Below are 27094 nucleotides of genomic sequence, written 5' to 3'. Positions count from 1 at the left end.
GAGCAGCATTCCTGCAGAGTTCCCGCTCTTAAGGAGGTAAGTTTGACAGTTTAAAAAACTTTCCAATACTCCTCAACGAAGAAAATTATATGCAGGATGATGAGTTAAACATCAAGTATTCCTCAACTTGTTCCCCCAGAGGCCTCAAGAAGTTATGCTCGACCTATGAGATATGATAGCTAGACAAAATCCCTAAGTTCTACAGCTACAAGTTTGAGTGAAAAAATAAGATTAATCCCCAGAGGTGAGATTATCTAAGACAACATTAATTTTTCACTATATATATGAATGACCTTCATTCTTAAAGATTAAGGCATAATGGCTGGAACACTGTATGCCTGACTTTGCTTAACAGAACAACAAAGACTGACTTTCTCAGAGATTTAATGATGATTCAAATATTTCTTCACTTAAGAGACGGGTGTGCACTTGAAAATATGAAACTAATTAACTTTTAAATGCCTGGCATTCACAAAACGCTGATATACAGGCAGTTCCCGGCTTACGACGTTCCAAGGTTACAACGCTTTTCAATTATGTTCATCATAAATTATTTCCATTTTTAAGACGCATGTTCCAAAGTTACGGCGCTTATGACTCCGATCTGACAGAAGAAATATGACTCAAAAAATGCAAAATAATCAATATTTGAAGGTTTTTTATGAGAAATACAATAAAGATGCAGTTTACATAGTTTTTAATGCAGCCAAAGCATTAAAAGTAAGGTTTTCTCAGGATTTTTTTATGATTTTCCAGCTTACAACGATTTTCGGCTCAACAACAGAACCCCTGTTGTAAGCCGGGAACTGCCTATAATACAAGGTAGGCTGCTTCTGTAAGCAGTGTTTCATTTTCTAGTATCAGGTTTAATATAGCTCAGTTTGCTCGGAGTTTCATCTTGGTTATAAATAAAATGTGGAATAGTTTGTCTAATGCAGTTGTGGCATCTAATCTCAAAATATTTAAACGAGCAAATTCATAGTTTTATTTTCCCTTGGGAGCCCTCTTTAGGGTTTATAGTCTGGTGACACTGTCCAATAGGATTTTCAATTGAAGATTTATTGAGGGAAATAAATAAAGTGTATGTGCTGATTAATTAAACAAAACATACTTTCATCAGTTTAATTTATCCCTTCATTAAACACCATGTTCAAATGTGCAATAATTCATAAAAACTTTTAAATTATGTAGTTTTGTATAAGACTAACCAAGAAATAACAATGGATACTCTGTGACAACAAATAAAAAAAGACAAAATCTCTCTACCACCCACCCACAGCTCCCCTTTCATCATTTTCATGGTGTGATGAATATACCAAATCTCTGCCATCTTGGTGTACAGCTTTTTCATCTGTAGTGTCAATTCCATATGCCCTCTCATCTTCCTGAGTAATTAAGTCATCATTTCGGGTTGTCCCAACTACTACTGTCTGTAGATAGGCAGGGGATGGCATGGGAGTGAGATGATCCCATGATAATGAAGGCATAGGGTCAACTGTTGTCTCCTGTGTATCATCCACTTGGGCAATGGAATGAATACGAGCCCAGTATGTCTGTGTACTGCGAGTTATCATTTTCACACCCCTTGACATCTATAAAGGAAAGACAGGGGATTAAAGTAAACTTTAATTAATATTTTTGATAACCTTAAAAGAACTAGAGTAAATATTTTCAGCAACAATTGAAGTACAGTAACATTGAACTCTGTGGAGACTATAAATGATAGCCACTATAAACTGAAATGTTTCAAACCACCTTAAATAGAAAAAAAATTTTGCAGCAACTGAAAAATTCTTTTCAAATGCTTGCAAATCAAAGCATAAAAAACTGCTATTGGCAGCTGTTATGAAAATTCAGAGTGAAGGGTCCACAAAGACAAAGAAAGGTAGGTAAAATTTTATACCTTTGAATACGAAAACAACAGATACTAAGAGTATGGACATACAAAGATTCTCCCACAACTGTAAAGAAAGAGTTCAATGGGAGACTGGAAATAACAAGAATGTGTATTTTAAATACATAATAGGAATGTGAATTCAATATACAGTATACGTGTGCTGTATAAAAAAAAAAATATGCAGAAGAGCTGCAACAAATGATAACAATGTTCTTATTAGCCTGCAAAGATTCAGAGCAAATCATGGGAGGGAGAGCTTTTAAGTAGCTTTTAAGTTTATTTCTCCACCAGATTCATCGCCTGCAGAAATAAGTGTAACCAAAAAGTTAAAAATAAGAGTGTTAAGAATTTTTAGTGAATACTACAAATACATGTTTCAGATCAATTTGACCTAAGAGTCTATATGTTTAAGATAACAAAATTACGAAAATATAATAGTACATTATAATGGTGAGAATGGAACAATGTACGTACTTAAGCTCTAGTGGACAGTCAGATATATGTGCATAGAAACTACAATAAATTCTCATTCTTTTTTATGCCACAGTTCAAAGAACAAAAAGTAAATTGTAGTATTATTATTTGTGGTAGGTCCTAGCTATCAAACTATTTCTTTATGTTGTTTTCTAATGTTAATGTTTTGTAGCATGATTGTCATAAGTTATGTGCTTGTGTTCATGTGTGCATGAAAATTGATAGTTATTGTCTGTTTTTCTGTTACAGATGTGGTAGTTTGGTAATGTGTTGAATAAAGCTTGGAATCTGTCACCAAGTGTTTACTTTCATTACAATTTATTCAACACACTACCTATCATGGCCAAGCTGCTGAAGCCGTCCAGACTGGACACAGATCCCAGCTCGCCCACTGCAGCCAAAGAGTGGAAGCACTGGCATAAAACATTCACCAACTTCATAGAAGAAAGTGGAGATGCTGCACCAGACAAGTTGAGGGCATTAGTGAATTGTGTGTCCCCGAGTGTGTATGAACTCATTGAAGACTGTAGTACTTTTGAGAGTGCAATCGCCAAACTGGAGAGTGCTTTTATGTTCAAGTTGCCGAATGAAGTTTTTGCTAGGCATGTTTTGGCGACACGACGACAGCAGTCAGGAGAATCCCTTGATGAATTTCTGAGGGAGCTACATAAGCTAAGCAAGGATTGTAACTTCCAGGCAGTCACAGCTGAGCAATATCGGCAGGAGCTAGTACGTGATGCATTTATCAATGGTATTGCCTCAGCATTTATTCGTCAGCGCCTACTAGAAAATAAGTCACTGAACCTGGAGGCTGCACACAGTCAAGCTCGTACGTTGGATCTTGCCCAGCGTAGTGCCGACGCGTATGCATCTCCACCCATTCCTCATACTGCTGCTTTAGTTCCAGTGGCAGGCACAGCCCGGAGGTGACCAGCAGCAGCAGCCAACAAAAGAAGAAGCAGAAAGAAGTTCACCTGGAGATTCAGCTGTTGCTGCTGCTTACTTATCTAAGAGGAAATGCTATTTTTGTGTGGTAATGCACTCCACAGTACAGGTAGAGTGAGTTGTCCTGCACGCACTGTTAAATGTAACAAATGTGGTAAAACAGGTCATTTTGCAAAAGTCTGTAAATCAATGGCTTCAGGTAGTACTACTGCTGCATTGTATAATCCCACTTTGCTTACAATAGCTGCCACGTATCCAAAGAATCTTTCACATGCAGCTACAAACATTACTGTAAATGGCCATTCATTGAAGGCACTAATTGATTCTTGTAGTTCAGATAGTTTTTTTTATACGTGAGGAAGTAGCACAGAACTAAATTTGACAATAGTTTTCCTGTAGGTACAGCAGTCTCAATGGCATCAAAATCTTTAAATGCTAGTTCCCCTGGGTTTGTTACAGCAGACTTAGTGCACCTTGATCAGAGATATCCTTGTATCCAGCTCGGGGTCCTGAAGGATTTGTGTTGTGATGTTATCGTAGGTTATGACTTTCAAAAGCAACACCAGAGTGTAACTTTTCAATATGGAGGGAATAAACCAAGTTTAAAGATAACTGGAGCCAAACTGTCTGTATTAGCAACAGCTGATATCGATGAACCGTCATTGTTTCAAACTTGCCTCAACAGTGTAAACCCATTGCAGTTAAATCTAGACGCTATAGCCAGGATGACCAGCTGTTTGTAAAAGACCAGATATCACATTTACTATCTGAAGGTATCATTGAGCCAAGTATATCCCCTTGGAGAGCACAGGTTGTAGTAGTCAAAGATCCACTTGGCAGGCACAAAAAGAGACTTTGCATTGATTATTCCCAGACCATTAACCAATACACAGAACTAGATGCATACCCCCTCCCAAGGATAGAGGATATGGTGCATGACCTTGCAAATATAAGGTGTTCTCCACATTTGACTTAAAGATGCATATTCACCAAATCAGCATTAAAGAGAGTGAGAGGAGTACACTGCTTTTGAGGGTGCAGGAGGAATTGTTTCAGTTTTGTAGGCATTCCATTTGGTGTCACAAATGGTGTAGTTGCTTTCCAAAGAGCTATGGACAAACTAGTTGAAGATGAGAACCTCAAAGATACTTTTCCATATCTAGATAATATTACTGTAGGTGGATTACTCAGGCTGAACATGATGAAAACGCGTCAAAAGTTCTTGGATGTGGTTCAGAAACGGAAGATCACCCTAAATGAAGTGAAATCGGTTTGGTGTCTGTTCCTACAATCAATGTTCTAGGGTATTGTGTCGGTAATAATGTGATAAAGCCTGACCCTGACAGATTACGTCCCACCCCTTCAAGAATTACCGCCTCCCACAAATATGGGGTCTCTGCGAAGAGCTCAAGGGTGTTTGCATATTAGCCAAATGGATCCCTCGTTTTTCTGATATGATTCATCCCTTAGTGAACACAAAAACTTTTCCACTGAGTGAGCCAGCACTAGCTGCTTTTAACTCCTTAAAAAAACAACTTATGGAATGTTTCACTACGGTCTGTGGATGAGAGCCTTCCCTTTGTTTGTTGGGAGTGTGATGCTTCGGAATTGCTGTTTCAGCAGTCTTAACCAAACCAGGGTGACCGGCCGGTAGCTTTCATGTCAAGAACGCTCCAGGGTAGTGAGTTGCATTATCCAGCAGTGGAAAAGGAGGCTACCGAATTATTGAAGCTGAAGTTTTCGCAAGTGGAGCCATTTCTTAGCGAGACGACATTTTACTCTGATTACTGATCAGCGATCCGTGATGTTCATGTTAGACAGCAGGAAGAGAACTAAAATAAAGAATAACAAGATACAAGAGTGGAGGTTGGAGCTGGCATCGTACAGCTTATCCATACAGTATCGTCCTGGGAAACAGAATATGCACCGGACACCCTGACTCGTGCCTATTGTTGTTCTATTTCTTTAATGTCGAATCTCACTGACATCCACGAGAACCTCTGCCATCCTGGTCCACCTCGTCTTTTGCACTTTGTGCGATCTAAAAACCTCCCCTTTTCAACAGATGACGTGAAAAGAGTGTGTGCTTCTTGTAAAATCTGTGCACGACAAAAACCGCAATTCCATCGTCCAGGAAAAGGAGTCCTCATAAAGGCCACCCAGCCAATGGAACGTCTTAGTATTGATTTCAAGGGGCCTCTGCTCTCTACCACGAACAACAAGTACATTCTTACGGTTTATTGACGAGTATTCACGTTTCCCCTTTGTGTTTCCCTGTCCAAACATGCATTCTCAAAACAGTGATCAAATGTCTTGAATCGATCTTTAGCCTTTGTGGAATGCCTAGTTTTATTCATTCAGATCAAGTTCCTTCTTTCATGTCCCAGGAACTGAAAATGTACCTTTCTCAGAAAGGGGTTGCAACAAGCAAAACAACACCTTATCATCCGATGGGGAATGGCCAGGTTGAGAGATACAATGGTATTATTTGGAAATCTATTCTTTTAATACTTGAAACTCGTAACTTGAAGACTCAACACTGGGAGATAGTACTTCCTGAGGTTTTGCATTCAGTAAGGTCGCTCTTATGTACAGCAACCAATGAAACCCCTCATGAACGTTTCTTTAGGTTTCAGCGACGCTCTAGTCTTGGAATACATTACCATCATGGCTTTTGACTCCTGGACCCGTACTATTGCGACGACATGTTAGGTCTAGGCAAACATGAAACCGTTAACTGATCATTGTTCAACTCATGAATGCAAACCCAATGTATGCAAATGTCAAATATCCAGACGGAAGAGAATCAACTGTATCTACTCGTGACTTAGCTCCAAGTCCTGAGGGTGCAATGATTCCTGTACACCAGGTTGAATCGTTAAGAGAGATGGAGTCCCCAAATACACTTGGAGTGCAGGATGCACAAACTCATGTTACACCTGAAGTGCAGGATGCACAAACTCATGACAGTTCACAAACTAATGATAGCCGTGATTCTCATGTGCCCAGTGAGCCCACTGAGCTAAGAAGATCCACTCGTGTGTCAAGACCTCCTGATCGCTACGGATGGGATTAAACCAATACATTTGTTTAGTTTAACAGTGAAATTTTCTAGGAGGGGAGAATGTAGTATTATTATTTGTGGTAGGTCCTAGCTATCAAACTATTTCTTTATGTTGCTTTCTAATGTTAATGTTTTGTAGCATGATTGTCATAAGTTATGTGCTTGTGTTCATGTGTGCATGAATATTGATAGTTATTGTCTGTTTTTCTGTTACAGATGTGGTAGTTTGGTAATGTGTTGAATAAAGCTTGGAATCTGTCACCAAGTGTTTACTTTCATTACATAAATGTTGGTGCAAACTTCAGGGACAATAGAATGAGTGATTTGGTTGATATTTCTATTTCTAGATAAAACAATCCTGATCGGAGGTAATGAAGAAAAACTGCAGATACTAATCATGACAGTTGGAAAGTGTTTGCAAATGAGGAAAGTTACATGAGAGCAAGATTGAGGTAATGATGTTAAATGTAACCAAAATGTCTTCTTATTTTCTCAATTTCTTCACACTTTGGAAACACTTATAATCACAAAGCCTAAATCCAAATGAAGAGAGAAATGAAGAAATTCTGACGCCCAGGCAAGATTCAAATTAGCATCCAGGGTATCGGCATGAGGTTACATTTATCCACCTAGTCACAAAGTTATAATCTTATTGCCACTCAATAGTATATATACATATATCTGCTGAATACAGATACATTTACAAGAGCAGGAATAGACCACCTTCACCATCATAGGCAGTATCTCCCGCAAGTGAACTTCTGCCTGAGAAAGCTCTTTTGTGAGAAGGGACATAATATACTGTCTTTGTCTATTTACTCTCAAAGGAAAGCATAATTCTGCCATCCTATAGTGTTCATCTTCAACTCACAATGAAATCTGTTTCATTGATGGACCTGAAAACATCTATTTTTAAGGGAGGCTAAGCAATTATAACACCTAGGGCTTTACAACAGCCACTGTTCCTTTGACAAGTTACTATCCCTCTCAAAAGTTAGGCTGTTGAACAAACTTGCTACCCTCAGATACTAAAATACAGTAATACAAAGCTTAATTACTAAAATCAGTATGACAATGCATAACCTGCCAAATATGAAGTATAAGGGCAAGAAAAGTTCTGGTGCAACATGGCTGGGCAGTCTTAACCAATACTATTTCATAATCTGTTCAAGTTTTTCAGTTTGCTGAAATGAAAAAATAACATGAGGCAGTCAAAGGAGATAACGGCCAGCCCAATGCCGCCCCAAGTTCTCCTGGGCCTCCCACTCTGTAAGCTTAACCCCCACAATACTCAGCCAATTAAAATTTATAAAAACACTCAGCCGATCAAAATTGATAAAAAAAAAACAAGTAAAAAATGTGCCAAAGTTTCTTCGTTGCAATCAAGTTTTCTGTGCAGCGTATAATGCTATGTGAAACTCTCAGCCACAGCCCCTGAAACTCCTAGCCGCGGTCCATGAAACTTTCAGCCATGACCTGGTAGTGGCCTAAGTTGTTGGTGGCACCAATGGCACTGCCAGACACACAATCATGGCTAATTCTATCCTTCAATAGAATACAAACTACTAAGGCTAGAGGGCTGCAATTTGGTGTGTTTGATAATTGGAGGGTGGATGATCAACATATCAATTTGCAGCTCTCTAGCCTCAGTAGTTTGTAAGATCTGAGGGCATACAAAAAAGTATGAACAGACAGACAAATAGCCATCTCAATAATTTTCTTTAACAGAAAATTTAAAATAAATGATATCTCACTGACAATGATGTTTTTAAGCCGATAAATCATGAAAACTTCCTTGCAGACAAGAGCCCTCCCAACTCAGCTTACTGACACACCCCTAAATCTTACCTTGTCCTACCCCCACAATACCAGTTCGCAGTTTGTTTATGACTTTAAGGAGTTCCTCGCTGGACGAGTGGTTTTCGCGCTCGGCTGCCAATCCGGTGGTCCGAAGTTCGATTCTTGGCTCAGCCAACGCGGAATCAGAGAAATTTATTTCTGGTGATAGAAATTCATTTCTTGATATAGTAGTGTGGTTCGGATCCCACAGAAAGCTGTAGGTCCCATTGCTAGGTGACCAATTGGTTCCTAGCCACGTAAAAATATCTAATCCTTTGGGCCAGCCCTAGGAGAGCTGTTAATCAGCTCAGTGGTCTGGTAAAACTAAGATATACTTATGACTTTAAGGAGCATTACTATCGCCTCATTCTGCCTGCTTAGCATTCCCAACCATTCAGGTGCAGTTTTTTTTTTTTTTCATATATACGTGTAGTGTGATGCTGGGAACATGATAGAAAATGTCAAGTTCCAGTTAAGGTGAAAACAGATATAGTGCCTCAGGTTACGAAATTAACCCGTTCCAAAGCGGCCTTCGTAACCTGATTTTTTCGTATCTATAACTACGTTTTACATGTAAATTGCCTAATTCGTTCCAAGCCCTACCAAAACATCACAGTAAATTTTATAATAAAGACAACAATTTGGACCATTCAATACCTGACCTAACCATGACTGTACCTGTAAATAAAGTGTATATAAAGTGTATGTATTAGTGTATACGGTACAAGAAATACTGTAAGTACATGTACATATGTATGTAGTAAAATGTGGACCCTTACCTTTCGAGTAAAGCGATGTCTGAAAGTGGCGACAGAGAAGGAGGACAAATGGCAGAAAACATGAACACTTAACTTACGAAACACTAAAAAATGGCAGAAAACATTAACTCTTCTTGATTATCTCCATCTTTGTCTCCATAGAAAGCATCCTCTTCTTTCCGTGAACTTCAGCAACATTCTTGGGTCCCATGGCTAATAACGTAAGTAATTAAGTTCACACACAACGTAACTTACAGTATAACGAAAGCAAAATCACTAACACGAATTTACGTTAACAAACGAAATCTATGTGAACGAACGAATTCCAGGTGTTTATGATACGCTGCTGCAAAAAATGGTCAAGGAACGCCTTTACATAGAGGCATGATGGGACAGATGCTGACCAATAGGGGAGCAGGATCTTACGGCGGTGACTAGCATCAGGAACCAATGGGAGAACGGGAGGATGGTGGCGAGTTACTGAGTTGGCGGAGCGCGAGTTTTAAAATTGTTCTCGGCAGCCCAGGTAAATCTCGGACTTTACCCTTTCACAACTTGAATTATTTTCGTATACAGAAGCAAAAAAAATCTTCGTCTTTGCCTTCGTAACTTGGATTTTTCGTATGTAGGGGTATGACTGTAATTGAGGGACTACTGAATAAAGTGACTACAAAGCAAATGAATAAATTTAATTAACTAGAAAAAATTATTGAAAAATTTCCTCATAGCAACAAGTGAGAAACACAGTTTTTTTTCAAAATCAAGCAAAAGACTCCAAGATAAATTTATACTGTTCCAGATATCCCTATATGTAAAGTAAATGCTCAACCAAACCAAAGTCAATTTACACATGCCACAGGGAGTCAATATATGCCAACATCCAAAAGTTACAATAAAAACACCACCACTAAAAATGCCACAACTGGGCATATGAGAGAAAATGCTGAGAACATGAAAAAAAGAAATTTTTATCATAAAATAAAATTTTACATAAAGTACTTACCAAGTAACTGCATAGCTAACAGTTTCTAGCACCGGCAGCTAAAATTTGGAATTCGCGGTAGCAGTTCTTTTTTTGGCTATAAGGTGAACAACTAAGCCAAGAGAGCTAAGCAATTCTGTAACTACTTGGTAAGTACGTATGTGTAAAAATGATATTGTTATGATACAATAAAGTTTGTTCATACTTACCTGGCAGATATATATATAGCTGTATTTTCTGAAATCCGACAGAATTTTAAAAACTTCCGACACACGCAGTGGTCGGCCAGTGGTTAGTACCTCCCATTCCCGCCGCTAGGAGGCGGGTTATCGGAACCATTCCCCATTTTCTATTCAATAATTTTATTTCCACTGTCCCCTGAGGGGAGGTGGGTGGGTACTTGATTATATATATCTGCCAGATAAGTATGAACAAACTTTATTGTATCATAACAATATCATTTTGTTCATGAAACTTACCTGTCAGATATATATATAGCTGAATCCCACCGTTGGAGGTGGGAAGGGACAGAATAAAAGGATTTTGGAAAACAAATGCATGCAGATGATTTACATCTTGGTTCCACCTGATAGCATAGCTGGCTTCGTGGTTACTGCCACGTAAGTCTGCTTGTGCTACTAGAGTTTCCAGCGAGGTAGAGACCTATATAGCTGGTGCACTCCAGATGATCTGTCAACAGGGGCGAGACCACGATGTGACTAGACCATATTGACCATAACCATGCGGGCTAAGAAGTAAAAATAAATATTTTATATATATATAATATAATATCACCAACCTGACCAACCTAGCCAAAGTTTAAGGTGGTTTTAACTAAGGCCTTAAGAGTTAAGAAAGTCGCCGTTGTCGGCGACTCAACAACTAAATTAAGACTCTTCCTAACCATTTTCTACAGGATAGGATGAGTGGTACTTCTTGCCCCCAAAGATTGTGGTCTGCAGACACGTATGGCCCTAGCGAGCAGCAGATTCTCATATGCCATCTTCACATCTCGCAGGGAGTGTGAAGTGAACACAGAGTTGCTTCGCTAAAACATGGTACTCAGGATGTTGCTGAGTGCCATGCTCTGTTGAAATGCTTCGAGGCCGCGCCCTCACCTCGTGAGCATTCAGATAAAAAGATTTCAAATCTTTGTGCAAACACAATGAAGGAGCATTTTTGAAAGAAACTCCTTAACACTAAAGCCAGGGTGTTCTTCAAAATGGGCAAGTCTGGCCTTTTTCGGAACACTGCAGATTGCCCGAATGACTTCGACTTTCTTGAGTCTTATGTAGATAAACTTGAGAGACCCGACAGGGCACAGGACTCTCGTCTGGCTCCTGCCCACTAACTTGTGCCATCCTTGCTTCCAAGCTCCTGGCCTGAGGACAAAACGGGTTTCCATTCTTAGGCCACAACGGAGGCTTAGAGAGCACACCGCCTTGTCGTTCTCTAAAGCCAAAACTTGTGACGATGGCTTAAATCTCACTAACCCTCTTTGTCGTATCTAGGTGGTTAGAAGAAGGCCTTCCTGATCACATGCAAGAAGTTACAGGTAGGAGAGGTTCGAATGCTTTGACATCAAGAACTTCAAACTATGTCTAAGTTCCATATTGAAAGCTTCGATCTGGACATGCACAGTCAGTTCATCTGTACTAAAGTCAGGTGACCGACCAGTTGACCAATCAGACGAATCAAGGACAGCAAGGCTGTACCCTTCGCTGAAGGATGAGTGCCTGGACTGCCTGGGCGATTCAATCTAAACAAACCTTGGGGGGTGTATCAACGCAACCCAACGTCGTCAGCGAATCAACTCCTGACTCGAGCTTCTGGTGCCAGGAGAAAGGAGCGAGGAGCAAAAAGGCGATTCAGTCCCGAGGAAGAATGCCTGACAGTCCAACCTGGTCTCATGTTTACACGATCATCGGGGTGGTATAAACGCAACCGACTTCGTCAACAAGAAACTCAGGGCTACTATATGTCGCCTGATCTCGCACGAGTGTCCTGACTCCGAGAAAACAGGTGAGACAAAAAGTAGATAGTGACGAGGTTTCGAGATTCCACAGAACTCAAGATCGTGAAGGGCTTTGTTGTTTGACAGAAGCAAATCTCTGAGCCCAAAGGCCGTCAACAACATATTTGCGTATTCTTTAATAGTTGTGACTGCCAGCTTATCCCATTCTTCAGACGGAAAGGGAAGACGGTAATCTTATTCCTGTCAACATCTCGATAGTCTGAACGTAGTCAAACTCAGAGCGGAGAGGTTATAGGTACCTTTCGAGTTAGAGTAGACCGACTCTTTCGGAAAAGGTCCTTGGAAAGTGAACTAGGAAGGACGTGACCTCTGTGAATCCAGGATCCTGAAGGCCAACATGGGGCGATCAGCGTCATTGTCGCTCCCTGTGACGTCATAAATCCTCTTATTACATCTCCTAAGCGATTGAAAAAGGGGAAAAGAGACTAAACATCCATCCCCGTTCAATATCATAGGATGGCGTTTCATGGTACCGATCCCAGATCGAGAATAAGGGAGCAGAGAAGAAGAAGCCTCTTCGTCCTCAACATATCGAAGAGAAGAATGAAAGGGCGTCCCTAAAGTCTCCACAACTCTCAACATACTTCTAAAGAAAGATTCCACTCGGAAGTCAGTAGTTGCTGCCGTCGATCGAGACGATTCGTACGGACTTTTGCAATCCTGTAACGAACCTCTATAAGATATGAGAGAGCTGTGGAATATCAGAGTTGATCTGGACCACTGGTTCCAAAAACTCGTTTCAAGGACTGGAGGGACGACCGAATTGCTTCTACTTCTTTCAGATTAAGATCCAGGACATCTGAAACCCTATCCAGATGTCTGGCACCTTCTTTCTATCACTCAGTGATAGACGCACTGAGAGATGTTCGAATCATTCCTAGATCTTGAATAATATTTCGGTTTCCCGGTAGGAAAAAACTGTGGAGGTCTGAATTGCAGTCTATTCAGGGAAACAAACTTCTTCAGGAAGGAAATGGTCCCCAGCAAGCTCATCCGTTCCCTCCCCGAGTATGCTTACTTCCCTAATAAGGCTGCACTTTGCCTAAGCAGGAGAGCATATAAAAGTGCAATGTTGCAGTAGACTCAAAGTTCTATACTGTGCGGTAACGAGCACCGAAAGGATTAAGAGATATCTCTGTTGAACATAGTAAGGCAAAACGAAGCAATGTTTTTTTATTCATTCACGTAAGAAATCCCTCAATCTTAGGCTAAAGTCCGTGATTGTAGGACAGAGATACAGTTAGTCAGTCAATCCCACAGGAGAGACGTAACCGCCAGCACAGAGATACGGTTAGTCAGTCAATCCCGCAGGAGAGAGAGACGTAACCTACCGCGCATGACAGCGCACGAGCTGCTACTGGCTCGGTTGGACTGGAGGACAGATAGCAGCGGCTTACGAACGTCGTCTCTTAACTTTATGTCTGGGTTGCCAGCTACCCTATTCTACGAAGAAATAGGCCCGTTATTTTTTGAGCAGAAAGAGACTCTCAAGCTGGTATATTTAAGCGAAACAGAAAACGCTAAATATATAGATGCGTTTGTGTCGTCAGAATACTACCATACAATGGTAAAAGATAAATCGGAAACTATCTGGAAGGCTGCAGGGAGTAACGATTAAATGTCCTTAAAATAATAGACAATAGACCTCTCGGTTGCCATCCGAAGAGGTAACTACAGCAAGTGTATATGACTTGAACCAACCCGTAGTAAATAACGCAAGCAAAATATGATATTATATTACAATAAAGTTTGTTCATACTTACCTGGCAGACATTATATATTAGCTGAATTCGGAAATACAGCTACATACATATCTGACAGTCGGAGTTTCATGAACAAACTTAGAGAATCGAGCAGACAGCTCAAGCTTTTATGTTACTGGACATAAGCGGTCATTGACGTAGTCTACAAGTCTATTTCTTGTACGAGTCTGCGAATGATGAATGAGAGCTCTTCCGAATCTTGTCAATAAGAGCTTATCCGCTTACGCAACATAAAGTCAATGAGAACTAACCCATTTACGGGACAAAGAGATATTTTGTCAATGAGGGGATACCCACTTACTTGACAAAACGATAGTATATTGTCAATGGGGGAAAATCACTGAATTGACAAAACGTAATCCAGGAAGTCGAGCATACTATTTTTTCCGATTCCCGTATCAATCGAGGAAGGGGGCAAGAATCCTGATAAGAGACTGGGCTTTCAGCAGGTAGGACCCCGATGTTCAACTTCGGCAGCGTAGTCCCGAACTTAGGAACTAACAAAATCTATCATCTGAAAAGCCCTTTCAGATGGACTAAAAAGCTTGCAACTTAAATTTATTGGCAGTATGGCAAAGGAAGTCCTGTCTTGCGCTTTCCTGAAGAGCGTCCTCTTGATGAGTGCTTTTGCAAGAATCCTACCGAAAGACGTCGAGCGTCATGACGTGTAGGACGTCGAGCTTTTACATAACCCGTAACTGCCTTATCACAAAGTCTTGACTACGGTAGAGCAAACGAGATCTTCCCTTGAGCTTTCCTTAACTCCATCCACTTATGCGAAAAGCAATATTAATTGACAGAGACCTCTTGAATTCACAAAACCCGATGTCTTGCTGGGTTTCGAAGAAGTTGTCTGTTCACTTTAAGCTTCCTTCGAAGCACTGCCTACTTCACATTCTTTGCAGGTGAGGTAGAAGGTATCACCGAAGGTAGAGGTAAAAATTCTTTAGGCCCAAATCTGAAACAAGAGCTTGAAGAGTTCAACAGAAACGTTCAGCCAGGCGACACACCTGGCGTGCGCTGGTGCACGCTCGGCGTCCACTGGCGCGCGCTCAGCGTCCACTGGAGCGCGCTCGGCATCCACTGGCACGCGCTCGGCGTCCACTGGCGCGCGCTTGGCGTGCACCCACGCGCGCCTGGCGTCCATCCGAGCGTCCCGTCCAAGTCGAGAGGGAACGCCTTCTTATTCTGACAGTAAAAAAGCTTGGACGTCCACTCTCAAAAGCTTCCTGCTACTATGACTTCTTTTACGTATTCCTTGATGGAAAGACGGACATGAGTTCAGGCGACGTTCGCCTTCTTACTTCTCACTGAAACGCATAACGAAAGGGAGAGAGAGAGGACGTGAAGCGTCCTCTCTATAAAGCTTCTATTTAGAGGGCGCGAGTCCCTCCGAAAGCTCCAACCCCTGCATGGGGAGGACGCTTTCGGAGGACGAGAAGCATCCTTCAGGATTCGTGCACGCGCACGCACTTTGGCAGTCTGGGGATTTTCATCAGAAACTGCCGAAGGCACGCCAGATCGGTGGGGGTTCCTTGTAACCCTCCTTAGGCTTTCGACATGCTCCCTCCCCGGGTCCTGGGAGTCAAGCAGAGGTCCCGGCCTAGAGGCGAAACGAGGCCGATCTGACGCACCCTCCACTACACAAGGGGTATCACTGCACTTCTGCACTTCACTTTTGCTCTCGATTCTAAGTTACGAATCGAAAGAGTATCAGAGAAAGGGCAATTCCTCTACAAACACTGTTTTAGGGCCCGAAGGCAACACTACAGGGTTAGGAGTAACAATTATAGAAATAGCACTCTTCACAGCAATGAAGGAGAGCGAGCACCTCTCGTAGACATATTCATAGCCCGTAGGCCATAACTACAGGGTTTAGGCAAAATAAAGTCTACAGGAAGGTTAGCAGGTTTCACTACCCTGACTTTTGTTACTGATTAATTGCGTCATACGAATTCACCTACGTCTCCTTACGGAATTAGACATGTTTACTGATTAATTGCGTACATACGAATCATACGTCTTCCGTTACGGAATAAACAAAGTCTCACACCCCTTACATGACAAATCTCAACAAGATGCAAGACCCATACCCCTCGTACATACCAAGTGCGGATCTACCGAAGCTTTCGGTAGCCACACCCTATCTTTGCAGACAACCCCGTCTGAAACTAGCCTAACTAGATTCAGATATCTTATGCAAAAATGAATCAAATTCAAATCAATTTAAGATAGCGTATGCCTAGCCACAAATCCAAGTAAATAAATCAAAAGACAATTAGGATACTTAGCGGCAATGAAGTTTCCAAAATCCTAAGACGGAGGTACTGAAAACAGGTGTTTTCAGCACTGGCGACAGAAAAATTATGAATAGAAAATGGGAATGGTTCCTGATACCCGCCTCCCAGCGGCGGGAAATGGGTACTAACCACCTGGCTGACCACTGTGTGTGTCGGAAGTTTTTAAAATTCTGTCGGATTTCAGAAAAATACAGCTATATATATATCTGACAGGTAGTTTCATGAACAAATTTTTATTTTATCATAAAAATGTCATTTTTACATAAGTAACTTACCAAGTAATTACATAGCTGATTCCACGTCATTGACAGGAGGTGGTACATGACTATACTCTAGTCAAAACCATCATGTAATAATGAAATTGCGAATAGAAAAGGGCTTGCATTTTTTTAAATGCTTGTGGTTTCCTTACCTTGTAAGGAAAAATACTGCAGGAAAAATACTGCCTATGGTGGGTGGGCTCCATCTTTACGTGGTAGAGGCTGGGTAGTTTGACCCAGGTCGCCTACTACTTAGTGGGAGCTTTGATCAAAGAGCAATTGAGATCCTTCACTGTCTGTCACTTGGAAACTAGGTGTTCCACTGGGTGTTCAACTACTTCTGGGCACTTGGAAAACGTTGGGTGCTTTTGCCGACTGGCGCTCCTGAACCACTTGGCGCTCAGGGTGCACTTCTGGGATAGCTGCACTACTAGGCACTGACGCATGCTTACGAATCTTAACTGCTGATGAGCTCTCCAGAGAAAACCACTCTGGGCTATCCCAAAAGCTGCACAAAGGTACAGCTTCTCTAGACTTTTTACATGGATGCCAAATCATCAGCTGCAGACCTTTTCAGTGGTCTGGAAGAATCACTATACGGTAATGCCATTGGCACCTCTTTTGTGAGCTGGAAGTCTTGGAACTAGAGGAAAGACTGTGCACTTCTGCAAAGACGCCTTTCCAGTGGCTGTCTGCTATCTTTAGCTGGGATTTAGCAACAGGTGACACTGAGGGACTGACTGTTCATGGGCAGACCCCACTGACCTTTCTTGGGCTTCCGGTATGGCTTCTACCTGTTGCAGGGGAGTATGCCAGGGACCTTTACCTAGAAGAATCAGCAGGACAGACAGCCAGCTCCTCCACTTGCACTTCATTTACAACACTTTTGTGCTCCATGAGAGCTTTCACTGAATGACCTGATAGTCACTGTAATAAATAATAATTTGAACATAATGTCGAATTTACTATCCAGTGCGGCTATGGTGTTGGGTTAAGAACCTAGGAGCTGGAATCAGAATTAGGAGGAATAGTAGAAGGGCTGGGAATGGGAGAAACAGCAGGAACAGACAATCAGAGCATCAATAGACCTATCTAATTCTTGACTGGTAGTCAATCTGTCTTGTTTAATACTTGCCTTTCTCTGTCTATCCCTAGCCAATTTAGATAGATAAGAAGCTAAAGTCTACCACTATTTTACCTCCCATCCCTCACATTCCAAGCAAGTATTATCCACAGAGCAGTTTGCCCTCTATAATTAACACGAATTGTATGAGTGTCATATTTAGCCAATGTTAACCTTGTCCTGCAGCCCTTGCTGCAATAAAGTGCTTGCTACACTAGTGTCAGACATTGTCAGTTACACGTCTAGTCAAATTCAGTAATAGAGTTTAATCATCTAAATTAACTGGATAAACAGCTAAGAAAAACAATTCCTTACAAGTCCAGTCAAATTCTGCTCTAAATAAATCCTGAATGGCTACTAAATAAGAGTGCTTCACCGATTTCCAGGAAACAGCAAAGAATTCAAATTCTGAACCAGCTGCTGACCCACAACCTTGTTGTAAGCCAGCAGAAACAAATTGAAGCACCTGGCTCAGCTGTTCCTCTTCTTCCTGAAAATGGGGGGTGACTAGTTTCCTACAGCCAAAAGAAAGAAGACTCGCTACTGCGAATTCCGAATTTTAGCTGCCAGTGCTAGAAACTGTAAGCTATGTAATTACTTGGCAAGTTACATAAGTAAAAATCAAATGTGTTTGGATAAGTCTACAAAAACCATATCATAGGTTTGCTTTGCAAGGCAGACACACAGGGAGTGCCCATTTTCTATGAGAAGGCGCTTCGGAGCAAGGATATACTTGACCAGGTGGCAAATGCCACTGTCACCTTTTTCTGGAGTATATTTTGGGAGCTCACTACAGGATTAGGCTACTGTAGAGTATGGGTTTGTGTTAAACATCAACCCTTTAATTTGTAAATGCATCAATTTCTTTGTATAATAACATAAAGGAAAAAAAGATTAATATTTGCATGTTGCATGATTAACCCATCAAGATAACAGAAAGTCCTCAGCTCAAAGACAGATATTCTAACTGCCAACCGAGTCAAAACAAACTGGAATATTACTCAAATTACTAGAAGGAACATGAGATAATATCCTTCACAGTTCAAAGGGATGCTGCACATTGCCTTAGAACCATTTACCATGCAAGGATCTAGTAGTAACCCCTACGGAGTTGTCTTTTTTTTTTTCAGGTACAAAGGCCCCATAGGGAATACCACTTTCACTGAGCCTTGCATGGTGCATAGTAGATGGTGTTCGTGTTCTGTGCAGAACTCTTTTCCGCTGCATTACTTATGCATTTTTCACTTTTTTCAACTACATTTATTCTCCAATCTCTTCTTAACTGTTCAACTTTTTCAGCTTTACCTTGCTCCACTTTTCACCTCTTATTTACGAACAAACCCTTCAAGAGAGCGTATTAGTTTATAAATAAGACTCACTGGTTCCCTTAAACTCGTTATATTCATTACATACTAAGTACTGTACCTATAACAGAACACAGTGTCAGACAAGATATTAACATAACCAATTTCTTGCAAAATTAAAGGAAGTGATTTCGTATTTAACATGCAGTACTGACCTTGTGTGAATCTGGATATTGTCCACAAGATTGACAAAATCCATATTTATCAGCAAAATCTCTCCTAATTAGCTCATCAGTTCTTGAAAAAGGAGGGTTGAGGACATGACTACTATTTACAGATCTTGTTGGGCAAAGATAGGTTGAGCTTGTCTGGAAAATAAGGCATAGATTACCCTCCGAGATTTTATACGTTGTAATTCTACAACTCACAATACGTACATGAATCTACTTTGAATCAATTTCCCCATTAAGCATCTATTGCGTGTAACTTTGAACCAAAGCTAAAAGATTTATCACAATAAAAAACATTTAATAACTAAATTTCAAAAATGAACTAATAAGATTCAGTAATTGTCATTCTACAGTAATACTACTTACAAAAAACTGCCTCTCCCCATTTATCCTAATTATTCCTAATTGCATACTTTAATCAAAGTAACCAACTTTCTACGGTGTTTAATTTGTTAATGTTCTCAATATTTTTTTTATCAAAGATGAATGGCAAATGTTGAAAAATGGTATGTATTCTTTGTCAAATAGCTTTGTACACCTTGGATGCAATACAAATTATTTCATACTATGAAAAGAAATGAAAATCTTAAAGTGCAGTTAAAATCATCAGACTGCTACTAACATAAAATCACAATATATGTATGAGAGCACCGAGAATGAATTTATACAAATTAAGTGCAATAATAAAACTATCAATAATACAGTAATCAGTTTCTTCATACTTTCATCCAACGCAAGTACGTAGTCCTTTACATACAAACTTTTAACTTGCAAACTTTCAAAGATACAAACTTTAGTGTCTGCACAAAGTAAGGGGTGTAAAAATCACAATTTGTTGTAAATTGTATTTTTCCTAAGTATACAAACCTGAGGTCCTTTAACATATGGAATGTAATCAGCGGCAGCTGGAACCGGTCGTAAGCTTTTGAACAAGGAGGTTCGGTAGTTAACTGCTTGTCCGGTAGTCGGGTGTCCCGCCCGGCTGGGAGGTGAAGCTTCACTTTGCTTTAGGTCCAGGAACAGAGTGAGGGGTGGCATGAGGTGGGACTATGTGTAAAGGACCTCAGGTTTGTATAGTTAGGAAAAATACAATTTATGACAAATTGTGATTTGTTCCGACACGTAATACAAACCCTCAATCCTTTAACATATGGAAGACTCACTTATTGGTGGGTGGAATCCTGAGGTCGTAAAAAAAAACAGACTGGTGTTCGTCCGACCTTGGTTCCCTCCCTGGTCGTAAGAGAAGAGGGAGGGATCCTAGCCTCTGCCCAGCTGATCGGGGTGTGCACTGCAGGATCAGTGGTCAGGCCTCTTGACCAAATTCATAAGAAGGAGGCAAGCCTCTTATGAATAGCAAGCAAGAACTAGTTCCTACTTCAAGAGCCAAATATAAGGTCATGGGTTTGTCTCTTGTTGGCATCCACTCCCCTCCTTGTTAGGGGAGTGGTGGATAACCGCTCCTATCCCTACTGAAAGGGATACGACGGAGCTCAGTCAAATAGCTTACCTGCATTGGCCTCCTGTCCAGCGTAGTGACGACCGCAGCCCTCTGCCCACAGGTAGAGTAGAGAAAGGGGGAAGAAGAGAAGCCAGTCACACTCTCATTCGCTCGCCCAATCACGCAGTCACACAAGGATGCGATGCTGTTCTGTCCGCTCGGGAGCTGGGTAAGCTACACAACTTGTTGAGCAACCAACTTCTTTTACCTGAAGAATAAAAGAAGTGAAGGTGGTCTGGTTGGTCTGAGGTGACGAGTTCTCTTCAGATAGCACCGTAGCGCCCTCACAGGAGACAAAGCAGCATCTCATCCGCATCATCATCGGTGAAGTCCTTCAGGGAGGGGATCGTGCATGACTTGAACCGGTCGTCAGGGAATGAAGGGTTCTGAGTCTTCGCTATGAAATCCGGGACGAAATCGAGTGTCACAGATCCCCACCCCCTTGTGTGCCTAACATCAAAGGAAAGACCATGTAGTTCCCCTACTCTCTTCGCCAATGCCAGGGCCAGCAGAAAGACGGTCTTGAGGGTCAGATCCCTGGCTGACGACTCCCGGAGTGGCTCGCAAGGGTCTCTCTCGTAGTAGCCATCTTGCTTGTGAGACGTACCCGCGTGAAGTCAACAATAATCAACAGATATCACAAGTTTAACATACGACTAGAATTTGAGAAATATCTAGAAGTGTTCGTGAACTATCGGTGATAAGATTAGTGTGGAAATAGTAGGATAAAGCGTCTTCTAAGTTAGTTTATCAAGTGTAATACTATAATCAGACAAGATGGCAGTAAGTTCCAACTGCGGGAAAAGGTGGCGTAATTTGGCGTGTCTAGCAGATTCGCAATACGATGAGGTAGCAGGAAGGGAACTGGCATTTCTCATCTATGAAATCAGCAACAGTCCTAACCAAAAAAGATACAAAAGCATTCATAGATATATTAGAAGGATATCCTTCAAACTGGAACAAATCTAATGAAAAACATCTTGAAAATAATTGAAGAAGTTCCAAATAAAATCCAAGTGGTCAAGAGACTCATAAAGAAAAATATACATAAACCAACATATTCCGACAAAGGAAAATGAATAAGGTGAATCTTGTGAATATACTAATTGATGCATTAGGAAAAAAGAATGCCAAAAGCATGCAAACTGTGTAATGGTTTGGTATAGCATAGTCAATCCACAAAACCTAATCAGAAAATGTGCTGCATGCAACATTCCGACCCATCCACAGTGTGCTGAGGTAATACAAGATTTGAGAAAAGATACAAGAATTTTTTGTTCAACATGTCTATCATGGATAGACAATGTTATTAAATCAAGATTGAATGTACAAATAGTTGAGGATGAAGAAGAAGAGGAACAGGAAGAAGAAGAAGAAAAAGAAGAAGAGGAAAACGGAAGAGAAGTAAACAAAAATGAAATGACAGAAAAAAATAAGGAAAACAAAGAACAAGTAAAAGTATGGATGCAGAGATACTCATTGATACTACATATGAGGCAATAAAGCAGCATAACCTACGAAGAAATAAATTACGATATGACAAACAGAAAAGCAAATCCCGAAGAGGCTCTACCCAGATCTATACAATGACGGGGAAAGAGGAAAAAAATAGACAAGAAAAGACAAAATCTGCAACCTTTTGAAAAGAGGGGAATTGCAGATTTGGAGAAAGATGTTACTACAAACATCCTAAGATATGTCAAAACTATGAAATATATGGTAAATGGCATACTTAGATGGATATGGGATGATTGCAGAGATCTGCATCATCAAAAATATGTAAAAACCTAAAAGAAGGAAAAGGATGTAAGTTCGACAAAAATGCAAATATATGCACCCTGTAGCCATGAATCATAATCAAATAAATAACCAAACCAAGTAATAAAATCCAAAATAGAAAGAAACAAATAAACAGAGAAATCAAGAATATCAGGTAAAAGAGAAAAGCAAACCACCAATGAGATATGCAGAGGTGTCAGCAAAGAATTTAAAAGCATCAGCTCCGAAATTCTACTCAAGAGATAATAACTGTATTTATTATGCAAGAGGATATTGCAGAAACGGAGAAAATTGCAGATTCAGACACAAAATGAATAATTATGATGAAGGAAGAATCAAATATTATGGAAAGTTGGATTTTTTAATGTCAGAATTTCTGGAAATGAAAAAAAGAAACAACAGAACCAGAACAGGAAAGAGACATGGGAAAATCCTTATTACTATCAGTATTAAATGAAGGAGAAAACACGCAAAACCATCATAGTGATGAATGACAGGGTTTAGTACGAGTAACTCAAAAAGAAAAATAGAGTACTTAGAAGAATAACCCAAAATGAAAAGAAAATAGATATAATGAATATAAGTGAAACCTGGTATTCCCAGAGACTGGGAATGATGATCAAATAAAAGGGTTTCCAAACTTATAGATCAGATAGAAAAAATAGGAATCAAGGGGGAACCGCAATATATGGGAAAGACAAAAAACAAGGAAAAATATATGAGAAATATAGTAACTCAGAATGTGAAACTAATAGCGGTAGGATAGAATTTTGAATCTGAAAAATTGATGAACATAGTAATATATAGACCTCCTAATACTAAAGAGTTTGACTTAATAATTGAAAAATTGGATGATATATGTAGAAAATCACAAGGCTGGACCTATTCTCCTATCTGGTGACTTTCAACTTTCCTTTCGTAGAATGGAAAGAAAGAAACGAATTAGTAAGGATTATGGTGTACTTATACATATAAAAAAGAGAGTAATAGTAGTGCAGAAGATAAGAGGCAATTTGAAAAGCTATTAGATATGCTACTAGAATACAACATTCAACAAATAAATCACCTGCCAACAAGAAAGGAAAATACTTTAGACTAGTATTTGTGAACGAGATGAATTATGTTAAAGAAATAATAGTTTATAATGCGAGTATTTCAGACCATAATGTCATAGAATTAACAGTTCATTCCAAGCAAGTGAAAATAGAGATAAGCAAGAATGAAAAAGTGGGAAGGATATGGAAAATACAACTTCTACAGTAAAAATATAAAATGGTCAGAAATTAATGAAGAATTAAACAAAGATTGGGATAAACATTTTTTCGTAAGTGATGACATAAGGGTAAATACGGAGATATTATATAAAATATTGGAGATAATAGTGGATATACCGAAGAAGAAAAGTAAACATCATTCATGCATACCAAGAGACAGAAGAATCTTGTTCCAGAAAATCAAAAAGTGGAAAAAGGTCTTGCAAAAGAAAAAAATGCATGGAAAGTTTATAGAACTAAAAGTAAGATAGAAAATGCAGAAAAAAAAGATTATACAATCAAAAGAAAATGAAAAACGGGGACTTGGAAGAAAAAACCCTATTAAATATCAAGCAAAACCCCAAACTATTATACTCATATGCGAAGAAGATGAATAAAAGAAGAATAGAAATAGGCCCTCTGAGAATTGGAAGGAGATTAACGAATGAAAAAAAGGAAATTTTGCAACATACTGGCAGAACGATATAAGAGAGAATTCACCCCTAGAATAGATAATGAAGATAATGATATAGAAGTAAGGGATGAAAATAGTGAATATTTAGCTGACATAGATATTAATGAAGCTGATATTGTGCAGGCTATTAATGAAATTAAAAATGGAGCTGCTGCAGGGCCTGATGGAATTCCTGCTATTTTGTTAAAGAAAGTAGTTCATTCTATCGCAAAGCCACTTGCAATATTATTAAGACAAAGTGTAGATACAGGCAAGATATATGATGAGCACAATTAGCGTATATTACCCCTACTTTCAAAAGTGGATCAAGACTAGAGGCAAGTAATTATAGGCCTGTGAGTCTAACATCACATATAATGAAAGTGTATGCAAAGGGTAATGAAGAAAAATATTATGAAACATTTAATAAAAAATAATTTGTTTAATAAAGGACAACATGGTTTCGTACCCGGAAAAAGTACACAAACCCAACTGTTAGTCCACCGTGAAAACATATTCAAAAATATGAAAAGCGGAAATGAAACAGATGTGGTTTATTTAGACTTTGCAAAAGCTTTTGATAAAGTAGACCAAATAATACTAATATTAGCGAAGAAAATTAGAAAACACAATATCGTGGATAAAGTAGGAAGATGGTTAAAAGAATTTTTACACAACAGAAAACAGATAGTTATTGCAAACGACGAGAAATCGGATGAAGCCAAGGTAATATCCGGTGTGCCGCAAGGTACGGTGTTAGCTGCAATACTGTTTGTTATTATGATTGAAGACAGAGACAATAATGTTAAGGATTCGGTAGTGAGTAGTTTCGCAGATGACACAAGAATAAGTAGAGAAATTACTTGTGATGAAGATAGGAACGCTCTACAAAGAGACCTTAACAGTATATGATGGGCAGAGGTAAATAGGATGGTATTTAACTCTGATAAATTTGAATCAATAAATTATGGAGACAGAGAAAGAAAGCTATATGCATATAAGGGACCTAATAATGAGACCATCACAAATAAGGAAGCAGTTAAAGACCTTGGTGTGATGATGAATAGGAACATGTTATGCCAAATGATCAAATAGCAACTCTGTTGGCAAAATGTAAAGCAAAAATGGAATGTTGTTACGGCACTTCAAAACAAGAAAAGCTGAACACATGATTATGCTTTATAAAACATATGTTCGTAGTCCACTTGAATATTGCAATATGATATGGTACCCACACTATCAAAAGGATATTGCACAAATAGAGAGTGTACAAAGGTCCTTTACAGCTAGAATAGAAGAAGTTAAGGACCTAGACTACTGGGAAAGACTACAATTCTTAAAATTATATAGTCTGGAAAGGAGAAGAGAACGCTACATGATAATTCAGGCATGGAAAACAGATAGAAGGAATAGCAGAAAATATCATGGAACTAAAAATATCAGAAAGAGCAAGCAGAGGTAGATTAATAGTGCCCAAAAATATACCAGGAAAAATAAGGAAAGCACACAGGACATTAATCCACTACGCACCAGCATCGATAATGCAGCGTCTATTCAATGCGTTGCCAGCTCATCTGAGGAATATATCAGGAGTGAGCGTAGATGTGTTTAAGAATAAGCTCGCAATATCTAAACTGCATCCCAGACCATCCAAGATTGGAAGATGCAAAATATACCGGAAGATGTACACTAGCAACTCTCGGTAGACATTAGAGGTGCCTCAACACTGAGGGACCTGGGGCAACCCAGAACAAGATGTAAGGTCTGTAAGGTAAGGTAAGGAGTCAAACTCCTAGGGACGAGGGTACCATTCTACCCTGGGGGCCTGAGTTCCCTGGGTGGGCAAGACCTCTTGAAGCTCTTCATCAGGAGGGAGATCTCCATGGAGGTGGAGATGTCCACTCCTTGCAGCTTAAGAATTAGGGCCAGGGCGGCTCTGTAGCCTTTCACTGCGGAGACGGAGAGGAGCTTCTCTCAGCAAAGGAAGACGAGGGAATCCGCTACCTGCTGAAGAGTGGCTCTGAGAGGAGAGAGATCCTGTCCACGACACCAACCACAGAGGACGGACCACTTCCCCTGGTACACAGCTGCAGAGGACTGCCTGAGGTATCCCGCCATATCTGTTGCTGCTCGGCAAGAAAAGCCTCTTGCTCGCAAGAGATGGTGCATAACAGCCAGCCGTGAAGAGACAGGGACCAAACCGATTGGTGGTACTGTTCCATGTGTGGCTGGCACAGGAGGTTGTGCCAGTGGGGAATCTCTCTTGGTACTTCGGTGAGAAGAGCCAGCAGGTCCAAATACCAAACCGCCTGAGGCCATTTGGGTGCCACCAAAATCATCCGAAGATTCGCGGTGACCAGCACCCTGCTGATCACCTTGCGAATCAGACAGAACGGGGGAAAAGTGTAGGCGAAGAGGTTGTCCTACGGATGTTGAAGAGCATCCTCTGCAGCTGTCCATGGGTCCGGCACAACTAAGTACAAAACCTGGAGTTTTCTGTTGTGCCAGGTGGCAAACAGATCCATGACTGACACCCCCACAGGTTGAAGAGCCTTTCCGCCACATCTGGGTGGAGGGACCATTCGGTCCCTATCAGCTGATTCCGACGGCTGAGCTTGTCTGCCACTACATTCCTCTTGCCTGGAATATATCTGGCTGACAGCTCTACCGAGTGAGCTACCGCCCACTCGTGCACCTGCATTGTCAACTGGTACAATGGGAGGGACACTAGGCCCCCCCTGTTTGTTGATGTATGCCACTACCGTGGTGTTGTCACTTATCAACACCACTGAGTGTCCCATCACCTGTTCCTGGAACTTGGAGAGCAAGGAACACTGCCTTGAGCTCCAGGACATTGATGTGAAGGTGCTTGTCGCGATGGTCCTACACACCTGCAGCCAGCAACTCCTCCAGGTGTGCGCCCCAACCCTTGGTCGACGCATCTGAGTGCAGCAGCATCTCTGGGGGGGGCTGCGAAGGGGCACTCCTCTTACGAGATTCCCATCGTCCAGCCACCAGGCTAGGTCCTGCCTCACCTCCTCCGTGAGAGACACTGGGAAGTACGGTGTGCCTTTTGCCTGTGACCAACTCTCCTTTAGCCTCCACTGAAAAGACCGCAGGTGAAGACGCCCGT

At 40.6% G+C, this 27094-nt stretch overlaps 1 protein-coding gene across 1 annotated transcript in view; it reads right to left on the bottom strand.

Annotated features, from left to right (window-relative positions):
• Positions 1 to 1108: 1108 nt before the first annotated feature.
• LOC135211507 (uncharacterized) overlaps positions 1109 to 27094 on the bottom strand; it is a 76458-nt gene continuing 50472 nt past the window's right edge. Inside the window, exons 3-4 of the mRNA XM_064244811.1 lie at positions 18960 to 19112; positions 1109 to 1592 (exon numbers count right to left, since the gene is read on the bottom strand). Coding sequence (XP_064100881.1) covers positions 1263 to 1592; positions 18960 to 19112 — 483 coding nt within the window. The 3' untranslated portion in view covers positions 1109 to 1262. The remainder of the gene's footprint in view (positions 1593 to 18959; positions 19113 to 27094) is intronic.

This window comes from Macrobrachium nipponense, chromosome 4 (assembly GCF_015104395.2).
Source record: "Macrobrachium nipponense isolate FS-2020 chromosome 4, ASM1510439v2, whole genome shotgun sequence".
NCBI classification, from domain to species: domain Eukaryota; kingdom Metazoa; phylum Arthropoda; class Malacostraca; order Decapoda; family Palaemonidae; genus Macrobrachium; species Macrobrachium nipponense.
Note: the sequence above shows the minus strand (reverse complement) of the source record. Positions and strands in the feature narration are given on the sequence as shown.